We start from the raw sequence: 18,515 nt of genomic DNA, 5'->3' as shown, positions 1-18,515 counted from the left end.
TTAGGGACTTGCCCCTTTCCCTGATCTGGGTGAGGCGCCCTGCCCCCATCCCAATAGGGACAATCCCTTTTTAAATGTCCATGCCGCCCGCACGTGTAGCAAGCCTTGTGCTCCGCCACAGGCCTCCTGGCCCTGGCACTCGGCTTCTCACGTCCTTCTCCACAGCTCCTCCGAAACTCCCTTCTGAGGAATTTTACCAGGGCCTGCTATTCCTCTGCCAGCTGCCCCAACTGTTCCTGCAGGGTTCACTGCGCCTCACAATGCCTCTGCTGAGTTTCCCTGACCTCATGCACAAATCTCTCAAGCCTCTTGTGCTGTCAGACTGCCCCTTTCCTCCAGGGACCTGACTCTGGAGCCCAGCCTGGAACGGTGCAAAGAACACCTCCGCATAACCGGGATCCATCGTCCCTATCTCTAGTTCCCTCCAGACAATTATTCCCAGTCCTTCTCCTTCCCTTTGTATCAGGGGTGACCGATTACACCTGCATTCTCCACCATATGTAGCACGGCAGAGCACTCACCGGCCCAGCGCCTCCTGCTGGTTGGTCTAGGAATTAGACCTTCCAGCTTCAGAGCGCCCCCTGCTGGCCAGTGTCTCCCTTGCTGCTGCCTGCTTCTTCCTTTCTTCAGGTACCACCCTTGAGTCCAGGCCCCGTGTCCCTCCTGGCCCGCGGTGCCCCTTCTCTGGAGTACTGCCCCACAGCAGTGCCCCCACACTCGGATCCTCCTCTCCCTGGGGAACCCCAATTCCCCAAAGCCCACCTTGCCTCAGTGACCGACTGCAGGTCTTCATCTAGTCCCTTTTCTCAGAGGCAAACTGTAGTCTGAAATGGCTACTCATCATTGGTAAGGGTGTTTGGACCTGCTGCCGTTTCCTGGTCCGGCTGCACCGCTTCTGCCTCAGTGCCACCATAGGCCCTTTTAGCCTGGCCTCAGCCTCGGACTTGCCTGTCCAGAGCTCCCCAGCTCTGCCTATCCTTCCCCAGCACTACTCTGTTTGAGATACCCTTCTCTAGCCAGCAGCCAGGTCCTTCCCACTCCACCACTGGAGTGAGACTCCCCCTGCCTAGCTCCCAACCCTTTTATCAGGGCCAGCTGGACCCTAATTGGGTGTGGCCACACCTGCGGCTGCCTCTCTAAAAGGGCCAGCTTTTATCCCTTTCCGAGCCAGAGTGGCTCCCTTCTACACTGGTCTAGACTTTATTTTATTTACACATTATAAATGTGATCAAGTCCTGATCATTGGTACCTAAGCTACCATTAGTTTGTAGTTCTGTGGAAGATGGGTGATATTCCAGAGGACTGGAAAAGAGCAAATATACTGCTAATCTATAAAGAGGGGAATAAGAACAACCCGGGGAATTACAGACTTAACAGTTTAACTTCAGTACCAGGAAAGATAATGGAGCAAATAATTAAGCAATCAATTTGCAGACACTTATCACCTTATCTTCTGGGTAACAGCATGGATTTGTCAAGAACAAATTATATCAAAGCAACCTAGTAGCTTTCTTTAACACAGGCCTTGTGGAAGCGGCAGATGTGGTATATTTTGACTTTGGTAAGGCTTTTGATACTATCTCACATGACCTTCTCATACACAAACTAGGGAAATACAACCTTGATGGAGCACTATATGGTGGGTGCATAACTGGTTGGAAAACTGTACCTAGCTGGAACCCACCAGAGGAGTTCCAGTAAATATTTTTAAACCTGTAGGAGTCCTGGCGCCTCCTGCGAGGCTGAAGCCAAGAGCCCCAAGTGGTATGGGGGGTCTCTGGGAAATAATCCTTGAGAATTTAAATCCTGGTTCCCAGAGAGTAGTTATCAGTGGTCCACAGACAACCTGGAAGAGGATATCAGGTGGGGTTCCATGGGGATCATTTCTGGGTCCGGATCTATTTAATATCTTAATGATTTAGATAATGGCACAGAGCTGGGGAGGGGTTGCAAGTGCTTTGGAGGATAGGATTAAAACTAAGAATGATTTGGACAAACTGGTGAAATGGTCTGAAATAAATAGGATGAAATTCAAAAAGGACAAATGCAAACTACTCCACTTAGGAAGGAACAATCAGTTGCACACATACAAAATGGGAAATGACTGCCTAGGAAGGAGTACTGCAGAAAGGGATCTGAGGATCATATTGGATTGCATGCTAAATATGAGTCAACAGTGTAACACTGTTCCAAAAAAAAAAAAAAGGGGGCAGACATCCTTCTGGGATGTATTAGCAGGAGTATTGTAAGCAAGACACAAGAAATAATTCTTCTGCTCTACTCGGCACTGATTAGGCCTCAGCTGGAGTATTGTGTCCAGTTCTGGGTGCCACATTTCAGGAAAGATGTAGACAAATTGGAGGAAGTCTAGAGAAGAGCAATAAAAATGATTAAAGATCTAGAAAACATGCCTCTGAGGAAAGATTGAAAAAAGTGGGTTTGTTTAGTCTGGAAAAGAGAGGACTGAGGGTGCACATAAGTTTTCAAGTACATAAAAGTTGTTACAAGGAGGAGGGAGAGAAATTACTCTCCTTAACCTTGAGGATAGAACAAGATAGAGCAATGGGCTTAAATTGCAACAAGGGCGGTTTAGTTTGACATTAGGAAAAACTTCCTCACTCTGAGGGTAGTTAAGCACTGGAATAAATTGCCTAGGGAGGTTATGGAATCTCTGTCATTGGGGATTTTTAAGAGCAGTTTGGATCATCTCATGTCAGGAATAGTCTAGATAATACTTAGTCCTGCCTTGAGTGCAGGGGACTAGACTAGAAGATCTCTTGAAGTCCCTTGCCTTCCTATGATTCTGTGACACAAAGCTAGGGTGGGTTGCCAATACTTTGGAGGATAGAGCTAAAATTCAGAGGGATCTTGATAAATTGGAGAACTGGGCTACAGACGACAACAATGTAATTCAACAAAGACCAATGTTAGGTATTACACATAGGGAAGAAAAAATCAAATGCACAAATACAGAATGGGGGATAACTGGTTTGGCAGCAGCATTGCTGGGAAGGTTCTGGGACTTGTGGTAGATCGCAACCTCAACATGAGTCAACAGTGCGATGCTGTTACAAGAAAAGCAAATGCAATTTTAGGTTGCATTAACAGAGGCATAGCATGCAAATCATGGGAGGTGATAGTACTGCTCTGCTTGGCACTGGGTAGGCCTCAGCTGGAGAACTGTGTCCACTTTTGGTCACCAATGTATAGAACGGATGTAGAGAAACTGGAGAGGATCCAGAGGCAAGTGACAAAGATGATCAAAGGGATGGAGTGCAAGCCATATGAGCAAAGGCTGAGGGAACTGGGTATGTTTTGTTTGGAAAAGAGGAGTTTAAGGTGGGGGACATAAGTCTTCAAATATTTGAAAGGCTGCCATAAAAAGATGGAGAAAAATTGTTCTCTCATGCCACAGAAGGCATGACAAGAGGCTGTTGGTTCAAACTAGAGCATAACAGATTAAGATTAAATCTCAGGAAAAACTTTCTAATTGTAAGAGCAGTAGGACAATGGAACAGACTGCCTATGGAATTTGTGGAAGTTCCTTCACTGGAGGTTTTCAAAAGGAGGCTGGATAGCCATCTGACGTGGATGGTTTAGACACAACAAATCTTGAATCTTGGCAGGGGGTTATACTAGATGACCCTTGCTGTCCCTTCTAACCCTATGATTCTAATAACTGTACAGCATGCTGCACTCTGGCTGAGACTGTCTAATATAATTAACTAATATCTACTTCTTTCTGATTTCTTCTCTCCACTTGCAGCTTCAGAATAATCAGAGGACCAATGAAGAGCAGAGAGAGGAGGCTGAAACACTCAGAAAGAAACTCCAGGAGCAGGAGGACACTGTCAGGAACCTGATGGAGCAGCTGACTGCAACTAGAGAGAGCCTGACAGATACTCAGACCAAGCAAGCAGCCCAGGTATGGAGATGGATTTCTCGCCATTGATATATTTACTGTCTGCTGGTAACAATCAGTGCCTTCATAGGGAAAGATGAGTAAGAAATGGCAAAGTAAGTTAGAAGACTGTTGTCCCAACTAGAGGAGTGAGCACTGTGATGTTATGTTAGGTTTTTTTATATAGTGCCTTTTAATACCAATCTTTACAATATTAGCTAGACTTGCCGGCTTTTGGTTTTGATGGCTAAAATGATGAATTGTGACATTGAAGACAAGTCCAACAACAGAAACTGTGTGTTTCTGTAATTGTATGGAAATTGTAGCTTTCTAGACTCTGGGTATATGTAAAATGTAATCTGCACTTTTTGCACTTCCAGAGTCTGAAATGTTGTCAATAAATATGTAAGCATAAGTGAAATCATCTCTTTGAGTTGGCATGGCTATCACAGAGCCTTGTACTACTCAGGACATCTTGGCTTCTGGTTCAAATCTATTTTCACACGTAACACACTCCACAAAAAGTAGGATGAAAAACTCCTGATGGTCTGTGTGCCTGACACCCCCAGAACAGGTCTCAGTCCTTTGGAATTTCTACCTTGTTTCTCTGTTAGCCAAGTGACATTTCTCATGCTATGTACTATGGCTTACAGCTGAGCTGCCTGCAGGAGGTGATTCGTGAGAAGGATGCTCTCCTAGAAAAGCAGGTTCACCAACACCATGCTGAATTACACCAAGTAGTGGCCCGATCAGATCTGGAAGCTGAGATGCAGCAGGTGTGTTTGATGGGTTTGACAGTCCCCTGCTTTTTGTAGAACATGAGAAGGGAAAATTGCATGGGTTCAGTGGGATTTGCAACTCAGGGATGTGTGCAGGCTAACAAAGGAACTCTGTGGGAGTTGAGAGGAAGGTGGTTCAGTGATTAGGATGCTATCCTGAGACTTGGGAAACCTGGGTTCGGTTCCCTGCTCTATCATAGACTTCCTGTGTGACTAGGGGGTAAATCACTAGTGTCTCTGTGCCTCAGTTCTGTGTCTGAAGAAATGGGAATAATAGTATTTCCCTACCTCATAGGGGTGTTGGCAGGATAAATACACGGACGAGTATGAGTGCTCAGATACTAAAGTAATGGGAGCTATATAAGTACCTAAGATACATAGAGTTGGGGTATGGCTGGGATGGGATCCTCCTATGTAACTAGCCCTCCTGTGGTTTGGGCTGCTGCTGTCCTCTCAGCTTCTGATGTAGATGATTTGTGTGTCTCACATAGAACCTGAGGACACTGCAGAGAAAGCTGGAGGAACAGGAAGTGGCTCTGCTAGGACGAACTCAAGTGGTGGAACTGCTGCAGCAGGAATTACATGGTGCGGAAGAACAGAACAAGGTACCTCCTCATACTTTCAATGTACTATAGCCATGCTCTATTCTCGTATGTTCCTTTACTGTTAACAGGTGCAATTGTCTCGTCAAAAGCCTAGCACCTGACATAGCTCCCTACTACAGGAGCCATATCTCTAGCATGAGAGAAGCTGAGAATTCCTTGAGCTCAAAGTTCAAAGCTGCCAGCTCCTGAAGAGAGTGCATTTTTGTTTTTGGCGCTGCACTGGGGGTGTGGTGACCCTTAGTGCCTTAATTAGCAATCTTTTTCTGACCAGAATTGGTGGCGCAGCTCTGTGACTGAGTTGTTGAGCTCTGTTACCTTAGGTATGGGGCCACCTGACTCATTTTTATGCGTGCTGTAGAATCCTCAGAATGTCTAGTTCCAGGCAAAAGCATCCTTTTCTCTAATATTGTCTCCTTCAGTGTCATCAGCTGACTAAAGCTTTGAACTCGGAGGTCCCAATATTTTGAGCAACACCAATTCTTGTTATGAATGTGCTGGGGCTTTTGGGGAATATATAATATTACCACCTCCATGTTTTTGTTTTGTTTTGATTTTTAAACAGTTTTTAGGAACTGTGCAGAATTTAGCCACTTCCAGCTTCCCCTGCCAGCCATTGGAAGCTTATAGGAACTCTAGTAGCGTGTAGGATCTGACCTTATTCATCTTAATGTTTTGGGGGAATAGAAAGTGACTGGCTCATAGGTGAGCTGCCTCAAACTCAAGCATGCAAGTTCTTACCTGAGCCAGTTTGTTTCTACTTTCTTAAAGATTTAAGAAGGTGAATAGGGTTATTGCCTATTTTAGTGGCTCTTGCAGTGTGTGAAAGGTATTTGACTAGTATAGGTTTTTGTAGTCTCTCTTTATTATGTAATTTAGAGGACAAAATTAAAGTAATGCAAAAAGAAAAAATTGCTTTTTGTGCCATTATGCTTCTGTTTTAAAGAGGCCTGAAAGGGTTGGTTTTGCAATAGTTTTTACATTAGAAATTCAGTTCTCCTCCTATTATGTTTTCTCTTGAAGCACCGGTAGGATAGTGATATTTCAGGCAAGGGAAACTTCATGGAGAGAGAGAATGATTTTGTTTGCTTCAACCAGTTCAGTCCCCTCCCTCCCATACATCCAAGTCATCCTAGACTTAAGGGAGGTATGTGGAAGGTTCTTGCTCCTGCTGGGGCAGAGTTGTTCACAGAACTGAGGGGCTGAGCTCTCTGAGCAGTACATTGGCCCTACTGTCTGAGAGTAGGTTGTGCCTCCCAATGTTTCCTTACTGACAAACCTGTACCTTTGCAATGCCTACCTCTCACTCCAAAGGAGCTGGCATTTGTGATACAAAGGTCATTGCAGTGCCAGTCATGCTAGTCTGGTGCTTGGGAGTAAGGGCAAGCAAGAATCACTCCTGCTGCCCTGAATGCCTCAGAACTTTGATTTTTAAGGTGTTTCCACCTGGTTTTTTGCTAGGGTTGAGAATCGGTTGCACTTATATCTTCAGACAACATCAATTCTAAGCAAGCAATTACCTAACCTTTCTGTTTAAGCAGAGGTTATGTTCTCTGTGCTGGAGTGTCCTAGAAGGAGAATGTGTTGGATGTTAATTCCAGCTTACAGTTTCTCTTTTTCTTCACTCTAGTTCAGAGTTCTGATGTCTCTCAGCAGAGTTTTGATATTCCCTTAGGAGTCACAAGACAGTGTTTCTTCCTGCGGAGGTTTAGAATCCCCATCATGTGTTGTTCCTTTCCTCTCATGTCTTGTCACTTGGCTAGTTGAAATTGCCTCTTGTTTAACTTGTGTACTTAGCATGGGCCCATTTTTGCCCAGTGCCTTAGGGTCTGAAGCAGGAATCAATTGTTTTTCCTTCTGGTTGAGTCCCTCCCCATCTCCTTTTCCAGACTCTCTTGGACCAGTGTCAGAGGATGGAGGCAGAGCTGAGCTCTTTAAAGAACATGTTGGATGCAGAGAGAGAGGAGTCTCGAAGCCTCGTGGAGAAGATGGAGCTGGAATTGGCTGAGAAGAAGCTGTCCTTCCATTGCTTACAGGAGGAGGTGCAGTATCTCTCAGAGCAGCTGGAGCAGGCAGGAAGAACTCAGGCCGAACTGGAATCTGAATGTAGAGCTCAGGACCAGAAACACAAGCTGGAGGTAGAAGAGCAAAAGCTGCATATTACTTACCTCCAGATGGCTGAACAAGAGCTGCGATCTAGCCATGATGGCCTCATAGCTCAGAATGATCAGCTGCTGCGGGATATTGATCGGCTGCTGGTGCAGTCTACTGAAAATTCCACTACCATACAACACCTGCAAGGTTAGCAAGTGTAGCAAGTGTATCGACTCAACACCTCGGGAGCCTCTCTGTGTGGTTCCGATTTGTGTGCTTTTTTTAATGGCAATTCCCTAGCAAAGTGCGGGTAATATCTTATATGACAAGAGGAAGAATAAATCTTTCCTGGCTCCCAGGCTAATGGGAATCCTTAGTTTTGTTTTAGCCTTTCAGAGCTGTAGTTATTTTTAAATTTTAGTGATGTTTGCATATTAATTTGATAAAAATGATTTAAAGGATATCCTAAACTTAGCAATCCCTCTTCTCTCTGAAAGTATTTAACAGACTATTGTTGCAGCTGATAATTAAGGTGATTTATAACAGAGATCAGAGAAAAAAATCTTTTTTTCCAGTGTTTTTATTTTGTGTAGTCGGTTTTATTGTTTTCCTGGAACAGTCAGTTACTCTCTTTGGAAATATGGGAAAATGTAGTGCTAAAACAACAAAAATTGGCAGTGGGACTGAGGGAGATGGATAATACTTGAAACTACTTTTAACTCATTGTTTAAATTGACTAGAATTCACACTGGTGACATCCCAAGAAAAAACTGGTTTACAATGAGAGACTAGAGAAGCTCAATCTATTCAGTTTATCCAAGAAAAAGTTAGGGGGTGACATGAGCATGGTACCTACATTAGGAGAAGATTTCTGATATTAGAGGGCTTTTTAATGTAGTAGACAAGGGCAGAACAAGATCCCATGGCTGTAAATTGAAACTAGACAAATTCAGTCTAGAAATGAAGTATGTATTTTAACAGTGAGGGTAATGAACTGCTGGTACAACTTACCTAGGGATGTGCTAGATTCCCCATCACTTGACATCATTTTAAATCAAGATGATATATATTTCTAAAAGATATTTATACTTTAGCCCAACTGGAGATTATGGGCTTGATGCAGGAATTGCTTGATGGGGGGGAAAAAAATGGTTTTGCTATGCAGGAGATCAGACGAGATGATCGTAATTTTCCCTTCTGTCCATGGCAGTGAGTGAGCATGGGTGAAACGTCTAGATAGATAGTACAGACTTATACTTGTAGCCACTCTGCAATCTTCCTTGACAATGTGTCTAAATCCTCTAAAGAGGAATGTTCCATCTCCTTGTCTGTTCAGTCCTGCACTTCTCTATTGAGAGGGCATTCCCTGATCCTTTGGTTGGCAAACTGTTGTGGTATTTTCTGTGATGTTCTCTCATATCCACTAAGAACTGGAACTAGATTCATTTATTTCATATAGAACTGTCGGGTGATATGGACTTCCTGCAGGTACCGGTTGGGGCCAGAGTAGAAGCGCTGACTGAGAGGTGAAAGGTTACATATTCCAGTGTGCATACATCTAAAGTAGATCTACTCAGACACACAAGCAGAGATGTGTATACTTATGTTTAACTTTTTCTCTTAGATGAGCTCACGCAAAAATCTGAGGAGTTAGTCCATTGCCAGACTGAGCTAAAATTGTTAAAGTCTGAGCCAGTGATGCAGGTCTCTCAATCAGAGGAGCAGGTACAATCTCTAAAGGTAATTGTAACCTAAAACTCTCTCTCATCCTAAGAATCAAACAGATAGTGCAGAATATGGAAATACCTTCTCTTGATCAAATTGGCTGAGAAGGTTAATACAGGGTCTCTTTGCAAACTTCTCCAGTCTGGGCAGATGTTTTAAGAAACTGCCTGTAAAGGAAGTAAACTAGTATGGGTCAGTCGGGGGAATTTAGAAGTTACTAATGGATTTGTCAAAAGTGTAACTGAAAGAAAGAGGGCTAATACCTGTGAGAAAGCTGTTGGTAACTTTCTGTCTTTCTGCTCTCTAGCCAGTCTCTGAGCAGGATGAAATACCTCTGCAGAAAAATGTGGTGGAGCAGGAGGATGAGAAGAGGACTTTACTCCTACCCACTGCAGGCTTGGAGGGGCTAAAGGCTGAAAATGGTATAATTACACTTCCTTCTGCCTATTTTCAGCTAATAAACATACCCATGATTACTGGATTAATCAGCGCTCCCTGCTGAGGATTTCAGAACTGCTCTCTCATCCTTTCCAGAAACTATAATTGGAATGACAGGTTTCAGAGTAACAGCCGTGTTAGTCTGTATTCGCAAAAAGAAAAGGAGTACTTGTGGCACCTTAGAGACTAACCAATTTATTTGAGCATGAGCTTTCCTGAGCTACAGCTCACTTCATCGGATGCATATGATTCCCAAACTAGTGGGCCAACCTGCTGGAATGATTAAAGCACAGGTTTTATCTTTGTGATAGCAAGTAATGATTGGAGAAGGTAATCTAAGTAAAGATCAGGATGGCAGAAGGAGAGAACATGGAGGCTTGGACAAGGAAAGGACAGGGCGAATGTGAGGATGATCAGATCACATGGGAGGCCAGGTATAAGAAGGTGGTCGTCTTATTTGTGCACATATATTCCAGAGCAGCCTTTGGAGTTGATCCTGCTGAACTGTATCTTGAAAGGGCTTTCAGTTCATCACCTAAATCACTCGCATCAATATCGTGCATGTCATCATGTGTCAACACTGTCTCTAGTGCCCTGAATTGCTGGTGTAGGTGGTCTTCAGGTATAGTGAGGAGTTTTGGAATATCATACAACATCCCAAATATACTGCTGTGTTCCTTGAGCCACATGAAACATTGTGCAATACAGTCAGTTGAAGAATCTAGCACCTAGTTAAAGAATTCAATTTTGACTTGTTATTTGCGGTCTCTGATGGGATTATCCCATGCCTTGAATCAAAATGTTGTCTTCTTCGGTGACTCTTGTATTCTTGAATGGGTGGGAAAATGGCTTCAGTGTGAAGCTCCTCTGCCAACTTCTGTGTACTCTTCAGAAAGTTTTGAATTCCCTCATCTGACCGGTAAGACTATAGGTATGACTTTGCTTTGTCCAGTTGTTCCATTGCTCCAGATATATCAAGGTCAACACCTTGGAGTCTCTTGCTTACAACACTTATTTCAAACAGTATGTCATGCCACAACACTAAGCCACACAGAAATTTGAAGTTATGTATGTTTCTGGTGATTCCATTTCCCACTGCCACTGTTCTTCCACGAACAGTTCCTGTCATAGCATTATCCTCCATAACGGCAACTGTGGCATCATCTATCTTCCCAATTTGGTGTTTGATAGGCTTTATCGCCTCCACTCAACTTTCCCATCATGTGGCACTCAGTGGTTTCAGTGTCAGAGAGGATGTTCCCAGATGTTGCTTCAGAATTTGCCATTGATGAGTTGATGCAGAGAAAAATACATAGATGCTTTGAATTACGTTAAATTCAGCAGCCTCACTCGAAGCTGATGCTGCATCACTGACCACCAAGTTCAATGAATGAGAACTGCATGGGACAAAAAAAGCTAGAGGGTTTAACTCTCGGATCTGTGTCTGCACTGCTCTGTTCTTGCCTCTCATGTTGGCACCATTATTGGAGCCCTGACCTCTCATGTCAGCTATCGCAATTTCCGTATCTTCCAGCATTTTAAGAAGTACATTTGTCATACCAGCTCCTGTAGTATCATCAGTGTCATACATTCTAGAAAATGCTCTCTGACAGTCACCGATACAGGGACATTGTCACTAGATTCTGTTGTTGTTACAAAACACACCATTAAAGTCATTTGTTCCTTATGGCTGATCAGGTGTGCAGTCCAGAATAACAGAGTAATATCTTGCTGATGTCAGATCTTCTCACATTCAAACAATTTTCTGTTTGACTTTGTTGCCAGTAACTGTATGATCTCAAAAAGAAAAGGAGTACTTGTGGCACCTTAGAGACTAACCAATTTATTTGAGCATAAGCTTTCGTGAGCTACAGCTCACTTCATCGGATGCATACTGTGGAAACTGCAGAAGACATTATATACACAGAGACCATGAAACAATACCTCCTCCCACCCCACGCTCCTGCTGGTAATAGCTTATCTAAAGTGATCGCTCTCCTTACAATGTGTATGATAATCAAGTTGGGCCATTTCCAGCACAAATCCAGGTTTTCTCACCCCCCCCCCCCCAAAAAAAAAAAAACAAAACACACACAAACTCACTCTCCTGCTGGTAATAGCTCATCCAAACTGACCACTCTCCTTACAATGTGTATGATAATCAAGTCACCTACTACAGGACAGGCCTAACAAAGAAAATAACAGAACGCCACTAGCCGTCACCTTCAGCCCCCAACTAAAACCCCTCCAACGCATTAAGGATCTACAACCTATCCTGAAGGATGACCCAACACACTCACAAATCTTGGAGACAGGCCAGTCCTTGCCTACAGACAGCCCCCCAACCTGAAGCAAATACTCACCCACAAACCACACAACAGAACCACTAACCCAGGAACCTATCCTTGCAACAAAGCCCGTTGCCAACTGTGCCCACATATCTATTCAGGGGACACCATCACAGGGCCTAATAGCATCAGCTACACTATCAGAGGCTCGTTCACCTGCACATCCACCAATGTGATATATGCCATCATGTGCCAGCAATGCCCCTCTGCCATGTACATTGGTCAAACTGGACAGTCTCTACGTAAAAGAATAAATGGACACAAATCAGTTGTCAAGAATTATAACATTCATAAACCAGTCGGAGAACACTTCAGTCTCTCTGGTCACGCAATTACAGACATGAAGGTCGCTATCTTAAAACAAAAAAACTTCAAATCCAGACTCCAGCGAGAAACTGCTGAATTGGAATTCATTTACAAATTGGATACTATTAATTTAGGCTTAAATAGAGACTGGGAGTGGCTAAGTCATTATGCAAGGTAGCCTATTTCCCCTTGTTTTTTTCCTCCCCCCCCCTCCCCCCCGCACGTTCTGGTTAAACTTGGATTTATGCTGGAAATGGCCCACCTTGATTATCATACACATTGTAAGGAGAGTGGTCAGTTTTGATGAGCTATTACCAGCAGGAGAGTGAGTTTGTGTGTGTGTGTGGGGGGGGAGAAGACCTGGATTTGTGCTGGAAATGGCCCAACTTGATTATCATACACATGTAAGGAGAGTGATCACTTTAGATAAGCTGTTACCAACAGGAGCGTGGGGTGGGAGGAGGTATTGTTTAATGGTCTCTGTGTATATAATGTCTTCTGCAGTTTCCACAGTATGCGTCCGATGAAGTGAGCTGTAGCTCACGAAAGCTTATGCTCAAATAAATTGGTTAGTCTCTAAGGTGCCACAAGTACTCCTTTTCTTTTTGCGAATACAGACTAACACGGCTGTTACTCTGAAACATTTCTTGAATGGTGACTCTTCTTAGATGCTCCTGGAGTACAGCATCAAACTCAGCCATCAGCTCCACAATTTTAAGGAAGTTTCCATTGTTTGGAACACATACAGTTGATCTGAAGTGCCACGCAGTGCTAGGTTTTGGGTAGCAAGCATTCTCACAGTGGCAATGAGCCTTTTCAGAACATTTTGCCAGTAAAGAGACTCTGATGCAATCTTCTCTTGATGCTGATCTATGGCGACCTTTAATCTTAGTCTCACTTCAAGCTCTTTCCACCTATGGAATTCTGTCTGGTGATTTGCTGCCTTCTCATGGCATGCCAGATTTTTCGAGTCCTTTGTTCCTGTAGAACCCAGTGTGGCTGGAACATTAGACTGGAAGAGGTTTGCAACAAAAACAGTATGCAGCATTCTGGGTTTTTGAGTACATACTCCATGGCCTCTCCACTTTGTCACCATTGGGGATTTCACGCCAGTAACGTGTTGGATGGAAACTTCTATTTTCATTGTCTTTGGGGAATGTGAAGTTTTTCACTTGCTGTGGCCCATGCCATACAAGGAAGTCCCTTAGGCCACTGCTCAAGTGGATCCACAGTCCTGGATCATCTAGATTTAAGGAACTAAACTCAGCAGCAGCTGTTTCTTGCACCTCCACCACACTCTTCTCTGATCTACACTTTTCTTCAGGAATGTGCATGGTTACATCCATTTGAGATGGAGATATGGATGCTGAAGTAGCTGCCAGGTCACCTGCACTCTGACTAACTGGAAGATCAGGCATCTCCTCACCACTCTCATCCTCTCTGGGGCCGGAAGGCTCTCTGTGAACATTTGTGTCTATGTGTCTCAGGAGAGCTCCTTCCTGCTTAGATAGAAAAGCTTCCTTTGCTTTCTTTCCTTTTCTGAATGCTGCCCCAGAGGGGCGTTTTCTTTTCACTCATGACTGCTGTTCTGCCAGCTATAGTGACTTTCAACACTCAACTGAAGGGGACAAATAAACAGGCTGGTAGCAGAGCCTGAGTGAGGAAGATAGCAGCGTCTTAAGGGCCTAACTGGCTCCTACTACTTCAGTTGACTGCCTGTTCTCCTCAAGTGGGTTCAAGGAAGCAGCAGGAAACAGGAAGCTCCCTGAGCAGCTGGTGTTAATCAGTCCAGGCTCCTGTGGGTGCTAGAGAGGTACATAAGAGGCTGCTCCTCCTCTCTCTCCCTGTAGCTCCTGCTGCTTTCTGTTATTCCCTCTCACCTTTTCTCCTACCTGCCTGTTATGGCTCTTGTGCCTTCCTTCCTCCAGCACAGCACTCCACCCTCTCTGTGTATCTAGAGCAGAGAGAATACATATGCACCAGCAGCAGAGACAATTTTCTACACTCTGGGTCCTAGTGACACCCACCCCCCGCACCCCCGGTCTGGCACCTGAGGCAGCCACCTCAGTTTGCATCATAGTAAGGCCAGCACTGATGAGAACCATGAGGTATAGATGCCAAAGATTATGAAATGTCTGTTCATCTTCACTCTGTATACAGATTACAAAATATGTAACATTTTCTTGATCCACTAAGTGGCAAAAAGGGTATGGCTGTCTGTCCCTGGCAGAGTTCAGTCTGAGATGAATCCAGTGAAAATGAATCATCAGCCTGAAAAGCAGACCAGCTACAGTCCAGCTAGTGTGATATAGAGATGTCACAAATCTCAGAGGGAGTAGTTCATCAGGGCTTTCTCAAAATCCATGTTAGGTGTTACTTAACCTCTGATGTCAACTGTAAATATAACAGACAAAAAGACAAATGAACAACTGCTATCTCACTACATTAATTCAATATTAAGGTTGTACATTTGGAGCCAGGAAGTGCAGAAATTAAGGTTCCCACAACAGTGTTAACCTGGTCCTATGTCTGGTTCTGTATGTGTGTTATATATATATAAAAAAGGTAAAAAAAAATTTATGTATCATAATAGAAATTGTGTTTAACCAAGAAAAAAGGCTCCGTTTTTGCAATGTGCCGAAGTTAGTGTTGCTGGGGGTGGGGGGGGGGGAAGAGAACCTTGCATAAATTGCATCTTAACTGTCCTTTTATACTGCAAAAAGGCTGAGGCAACATCTCTAATAGAATTGACTCTTAATAAAACGAAAAACTCCTACTGGCAAGACACCAGCATGAAAATGACCAGGTTACATGTCTAGCTCTTTTATGCAGGCATAGCTCTAGGAGAATATATTAGAGATAAAGGTAATAGCTCACCTTACCTAATCACTCTCGTTACAGTGTGTATAGTAACACCCCTTGTTTCATGTTCTCTGTGTATCTAAATCTCCCCACTGTATTTTCCACTGAATGCATCCGATGAAGTGAGCTGTAGCTCACGAAAGCTTATGCTCAAATAAATTTTGTTAGTCTCTAAGGTGCCACAAGTATTCCTTTTATTAGAGGATACATATTTAAAAATCAGTCATGATAAAATCTGGACAATAACTTGTCACAAACACTACTAGATCCAGATGGAAATTCCTTGCCTGCAATAATGAATCAAGAAAGTAAATTCTATATTCATTAAAATCATTACCTACAAATACAGTAGATCAGCACTTTTAACCCGGTCTGTTTCTGTCTAGGTTTTTGTAATGTGTCCATCACCATAGTATCTAGGTGCCAGTTTACAGAAAGTTACTGAGCCAAATTGAGTTTACTTTCTTCCAACATCTTCACTTTTAAATTAAGGCCCTTGCATTTTGAACCCTATTCCAGTTTATTAAATTAAATAATTTATTAGAATAACCCTTCTAATAGTTTTTCATTTCACTTTATCAAAATGAAATGTGAAGAGTTCTGTTACAATGATTGTGGGTTTTTTTCCTCACAGCAAACATTTTTAAGCCTGCCAGCTCTACTGATTGCCCTTTACTTTCCCTCTCCAGGCCAATCATAGCTTTATTCTGAAAGGTGCCCAAAGTAGTGCTCTGTCCTGGTGACATGACTCTGCCAGGGCAATCCTAACCTTTCTCTGAAGAGTGCTTGAACTAATGCTCCGTCCTGGGGTGACTCCGTATCTCCTCCTCCACTTGCATGTTGTGGACAGCCCTGGACCCTGCTCTCTGGAAAGTATGAGAGTGCTTCCCTCACTCAGGGAAAAGAGAGTTTTCTCTGAAGGTTAATGCCACTTGTTTGTGAACATTTCAGAGACCCTGTGCTCTCAACATACCCTCCTGGAGGCTCAGCATGAAGCTGTGATGAGCATGGAAGATTCAAACCAGGTAATGACCAAGCAGCCAGACTGAACTAAACCTAAAATAGGTTGAGGACATGACCTTAAACTGCTTCCCATAAGCTGTTGAGTCTTCTTCTAACAATCCTCTTTGCTAGGTTATTATTAGGTGGATTAATGTGGAAATGGCCTCTAAATACAGCTTGTAGTTGGCTGGAAAGCAAACCCCATCCCTGTTTACTAGTTATGTGGGATTTCTGAGCCCCCTTCATCCATTGTCAAACCTTCCCAGTCCACACAACTGCTCCCTGTTCAGCCACATTTCCGTTCTGTAGTGTTCTGTATCCAGTTGATATAGGTCCTAGGGAGCACCACTCTAAAGGTTTAACTTTGTGTTACAGGTTAACATTTCAGCCCCATGCACTCCCATTGCTTTATAAGGGATCTCTCATAGAAGAGAAAACAGTGATCCTTTGTCAAGTAGGAGTAGGGGATTAGTAGAATATTTTTGTCCCTGTCCCTTAGAGCAGGGAGATGGAACCTTTGCACAGTCCATTCGATGGTGAACAGCTCATGGTACAATGATCTTACAAACAACCTGTAGATGAGGGCAAGAATAGTAGGGGACCACCTGTTGCCTCACTCCATGCTGGATAGACTAGCTGATAGGGGGGTCTCTGCCCCCAAATACCTGTATTAAGAATTTAGCTGAAAGCAAGGTTGGGGCTCTTTCCAAAGCGCCATCCTCCATTCCAACCAGTTAGCAGGGGTGAAGTTGTGATGGTGTAATATCACCGCCCACCCAGCACACATGTCTCCTGTTGGCTTGGAAGAGTGAGTGGCTTGTGGCCTGGGGTTCACAGCCTCTAGGCTATCAGGTTATTCCTCTGGTTGTGTGTTTTAGATGACTGTTCACATTTTGCCTAACTCTTTATTAGTCATTGATTTAAAAGCAAGGGGGAGTTTGTCCCATTTCAGGATGTACCAAAGCCGCTTTATTTGGTTCTTTTTACTACTAATAGTCACCCTGCACAAGAAGCTACAGATTAGATGGGGCCCAGTGCTGGGAGTGGGGAGGGCCATTGCCATTTTAGCATCTTTTATCAAGTCTTTATTTTAGACTGAGATTTGTATGAATATGAATCCAACGTGGGGAGGACTGGACTCATGCCCAGATCTAATCTGAATTGGACAGCCATCTTTCCGGTTTGCATAAATATTGGTGACGTTGCCACTCATAAAGGGCAAAAGCAGTCTTGCACTTTGGGTTGGAGATCGTGCCTAATGGAGCAGTCTGTGATGCTGAATGACTCCCCTGTGGCCTGTACTGCTACTGTATGGTCTATACATGATGGTAACAGACATCAGTTTTGTTCCCAAAGCTTTTTGGTGCGTCTGCGTTGCTTTTGAGAGTGATTGTTGAGAGATTTGCTTAGGGCTACTGCTGCTATAAAATAATACACAGCTCATATTTCTCTCCCTCCCTGCTCTGATAAGAAGCAGTAATACTTAATTGACTGGTATTGCTGGGCTTAAATTTAACTTCAGCCTCATTTCTGCTTTGCTAGGTTTGTTTGAATACGAAGTGTGCTGTTTCCTTATGCCCCCTGATTTTTATTATTTTTGTTGAGGGGGCACTTTTCCTACCCTAGGTTTGCTGATGTGCCTCAGTTCTGAGCCACAGATCCTTGCTATTCTGGTCTTGGTTTGCTTCTGCACAAATTACCAGTATGGCCAAATGTCTGTGGTGGTTTGTGATGTTGGCCAGTGTGTACTCAGAATTAAGATCTGAGACTTAAGATCACAGAATTCTTTTTAAGTCTGTATCAATCCACATGTGAACTTTCTTTCTTTTTTTTTTTTTCTTTTAAGAGATCAAAGGACTAGTGCACTGAGTCTTACAAAACTAGATCCCTGTCTGGATGTCACCAAGAGATCAGCTAATTTCCTGGGTTTTAGTAGGAGGCTCTGTGGAGGAAGAAGAGTCTCTTTCCCCTCTGTGGGCAGCACATTCTACTCTTTCTTTCCACAATATGCTCCACCTTCTGCACTTCTCAAGTTCTATCACCTCAGACTAAAAAGCAGCAGAAGATAAGTGGCATAAAGCAGCAAGAATTGCCAGTGACAGAGTTTCTGGAGAGTGTGGGTTTGTCATGCTGTCTGAAGTGGCTCTCAGTCTTTATTTCGTGCTCCCATGCTTTGTCATTGCATTCAGACCATTTCTGCTGTAGCAGCATCTGAGGCATGGGGAGGCTGAGTCCCAGCCTTCTGGTCAAAGTCCATGAGCAAAGCTCCTAGTTCCTTATTTGAGGTTTTCTTTCCAAAGGATAAACCCCTTTCTTTACATAATTGTTTAAGGTCTTTCAGGTCAAGATGCTCATGTGATTGTGGTTCACCCATTGTGGCTAATCTTTAACTCTTAAAACTCTCAATATCAAATTTAGACTTTAAATAGCGTTGGGTTCTAATTGTTAAGCCAGTTGG

At 43.6% G+C, this 18,515-nt stretch overlaps 1 protein-coding gene across 4 annotated transcripts in view; it reads left to right on the top strand.

Moving 5' to 3' along the window:
* GOLGB1 (golgin B1) overlaps positions 1-18,515 on the top strand; it is a 113,490-nt gene that overhangs the window by 20,691 nt on the left and 74,284 nt on the right. For all 4 annotated transcript variants that reach the window (XM_073329076.2, XM_073329077.2, XM_073329078.2 and 1 more), the window contains exons 5-11: positions 3,767-3,925; positions 4,555-4,677; positions 5,172-5,285; positions 7,172-7,583; positions 9,001-9,116; positions 9,409-9,523; positions 16,007-16,080. In XM_073329076.2, the coding sequence (XP_073185177.2) occupies positions 3,767-3,925; positions 4,555-4,677; positions 5,172-5,285; positions 7,172-7,583; positions 9,001-9,116; positions 9,409-9,523; positions 16,007-16,080 (1,113 nt within the window). The remainder of the gene's footprint in view (positions 1-3,766; positions 3,926-4,554; positions 4,678-5,171; positions 5,286-7,171; positions 7,584-9,000; positions 9,117-9,408; positions 9,524-16,006; positions 16,081-18,515) is intronic.

Source organism: Lepidochelys kempii, chromosome 1 (assembly GCF_965140285.1).
Source record: "Lepidochelys kempii isolate rLepKem1 chromosome 1, rLepKem1.hap1, whole genome shotgun sequence".
NCBI lineage: Eukaryota > Metazoa > Chordata > Testudines > Cheloniidae > Lepidochelys > Lepidochelys kempii.
The sequence above is the reverse complement of the archived record's forward strand: the minus strand, read 5'-3'. Positions and strand labels throughout refer to the sequence as shown.